Source organism: Cupressus sempervirens, chromosome 5, assembly GCF_028749045.1.
Source record: "Cupressus sempervirens isolate cs-2001-9-10 chromosome 5, ASM2874904v1, whole genome shotgun sequence".
Classification (NCBI taxonomy): domain Eukaryota; kingdom Viridiplantae; phylum Streptophyta; class Pinopsida; order Cupressales; family Cupressaceae; genus Cupressus; species Cupressus sempervirens.
Window position 1 is genome coordinate 543,513,002 of NC_143122.1, and position 2,965 is coordinate 543,515,966.

The following is a 2,965-nucleotide window of genomic DNA, read 5'->3' on the forward strand; positions in this document are numbered from 1 at the left end:
AGAGATCTTTTCCAACCTGCTAACTTTGAGTGGATTTTGTCAATCAAAGAACTCCAGAAGGTCTCAATAGGTTCAAGACAAAGGGGTAAGCCAAGATAAGAACCCAGAAGTGTACCGACCTCAAAACCAATGATTCTTTTGATTTTATTTTGTCTATTCTCATTAGCATTGATAAAATAAATCACACTTTTATTCCAGTTGATAATTTGACTAGTAGCCTGCCCATAATCCTCAAGAGTTTTCTTGTTATTCCTTGCATTCCTAATAGAGACTTCTCCCATAACTATAGAGTTATCCACAAATTGCTGATAAGAGCAAGTAAGATTCTTAGAAGAAGGTCTAAGACCAAAAAGCCTGAAGTAACAATTTTTTTGACATATCGACCTAAGCATTCAACCATAAGAATGAAAAGGACTGGAGAAAGTGGGTTCCCTTGCCTTAACCCATGAGAAGCCCTAAAGAAAGGTGCCAGAGAACCATTAACAAGTACAGAGAAGGTGGTAGAGGAAACTAGCATAAGGATCAACTCTAGAAATCTTTTATTAAACCCAAAAGCTTCTAATCCACATTCTAAGAACTTCCAATCCACCCTATCATAAGCTTTAGATAAGTCAAGCTTTAGAAGGAACCCCTCTTTCTTGGATTTTTTTAATGCACCATAATGATTGAATTGAAAATCTGTCTACCAGGAACGAACCCATTCTGTTGTCTTGAAATCATATTAGGTAGGAAAGATAAGATTCTGAGAGTAAGAACTTTGGAGATAACCTTGTAACATGAGTTACAAAGACTGATTGGTCTAAAATTATCCATATAGTTAGTACCAAGCTTTTTGGGAATCAAAGCCAGAAAGGTATCATTCAACTCCTTCAAAAGTTTTTGAGACCCAAATAACTCTTAAAAATCATTAAAAACATCCTCATGAATGATATGCTAGAATTTATTAAAAAAGAGGAAGGGAAACCCATCCGGTCCCAGAGCTTTGTCTCCTTCAAAGGAAAAAATCGCCTTAGTAATTTCTTCATTAGTGGGAATGGTTGTAAGTTTTTTATTCTATTCATTAGAAATGCATTTTGGAATATAGTCCAAAAACACCCTTTGCTCATCCTTATCCAAGTTGGGATCACCCTCTAGCAAATTACTAAAAAAGTTCATGGCTTCCCTTTTCATAGTTTCATCATCATTAGTAGAAACCACATGAACATTAAGCCTAGAAATCTTATTAACCATTCTATGCTTCAAAGTAGTCATATGAAAATATTTAGTATTCTGATCCCCCTCACTCAAAAAGACTTTTCTAGACCGATATCTCCAATACATCTCCTCCTTAGTAATTATATCATGCATCTCAATCAGTTTCAAATCTTCCTCCTTCCTAGACACATTCTCATAGCCCTCAGCTTGGATTTTGTCCTGAAGCTCTTTTAGTTCCTTAAGAATTCTCCTTTTGCTATCAAAGATGTTCCCAAAGATTTCCTTGTTCCATATTTTTATATTCTTTTCAAAATTTCTAAGTTTTTTAGCAACTTTAAACATAGTTGTTCCCTCCACATGAATACCCCACCTATCCTTTATAAGGTTTTCTAGCCTGAGATGGAGAGTCCACATCTTCTCAAATCTAAAGGGATTGTTCCTCTTGATAGATATAAGATTAGCCAAAAGAAAAATAGTGTAGTGGTCTAAGCCCATTCTCACATAAGTAGAAAGGGAGCATTTATACTTCAAAAACCAATCATTACTAATAAGTGCTCTATCCAACCTCACTTGAATAAGGTCCTTCCCTGTCCTTATATTAGTCCAAGTATAGTCAACCCCATTCAAATACATGTCATGCAAAAGATGATTATCAATAAACTCCATCAACTCCAATCTATTGTCCAAATTGGTCTGACTGTCTCCCATCTTCTTATTCTCTTTCAGAGGTGTATTGAAGTCACCCATAGTGATCCAATTCTCATCCACAAAATTCTTTCTTTGATTAAAGAGAGCATCCCAAAGAGCTTTCCTACCCCATTTAGAATTGGGAGAATAAATATTAGTTAAAACCCAAGAGGTACCATAATTAGCATTAGAAAATCTAATATTCATCATATTTCTATTATGAGAGATAAGTTCCCCACAAATATATCTATCATTCCAAAAAACTGCCATACCACCTGAAGCCCCATCATCATCACCCCCAAGAACCTTACCACTCTTAAACACCAAAAGACCTTCAACTTTCTCTTTGTTCTTTTTAAAAGAAGTCTCCTCCTTTATCATTTTAACTCTTAAGATCTTCTTAGCCCCCACTGTAGTCTAGTCTGCTCCAAAATCTTCTTCCTCTACCATCAAGGTTTTAGAAATATCCCGAGCATCCCCCTTCTTGGTGTTGCCATCCAAAGGCATTACTTCTATAAGAGGCCTATTCTTAACTTGAGATCCCTTCCCGAGAATAATATGATCATGTGCCTCATGAGAGTCATATTCCTTCTTATTATTAATAAACATACTATAGTCTTCCAAAATATCTTCAACAAGAATCTCACTGTCCTCTACTACACCCCCATTAGTAAGCATAGCCTCAACCACACGGCTATCCTTTGGCACCAAATCAACAACCTCTTCTACTCGATTAGTATCCAAAGGTGCCCAACCCTGATTCATCCTCTCATAAAAAACTGTCAGTTGGGTAGTTTCCACCTGATCATTGACTGAGGACACCAAAGTCTCCTTCTCATTATTACTACCCTATTGAAGCGTCCCTTCCATAGAATAGATTTGATCAACACCCAAAGTATCCTTCATTCTTTTATGAACCTATATTTTCTTTAAAAAAAATTGGGTTCTGATCAAAGTGGGGCATTCCTTCGCCTAATGATCTAATTTCTTACAGTGAAAGCAGGCAAAGGGGATGGATTCATATTCAATCTTCTATTGCCATACTCCTAGTTTAGATTTGAGTGAAATAACCTCTGGCATATCA

General features: G+C 36.2%; 1 protein-coding gene across 1 annotated transcript; it reads right to left on the reverse strand.

Annotated features, from left to right (window-relative positions):
• Positions 1–1,053: 1,053 nt before the first annotated feature.
• On the reverse strand, positions 1,054–2,262 carry LOC149557090 (uncharacterized). The gene has a single exon (XM_089830090.1). It carries the CDS (start codon positions 2,260–2,262, stop codon positions 1,054–1,056), a length of 1,209 nt encoding a protein of 402 aa, XP_089686216.1.
• Between the last annotated feature and the right edge of the window lie 703 nt (positions 2,263–2,965).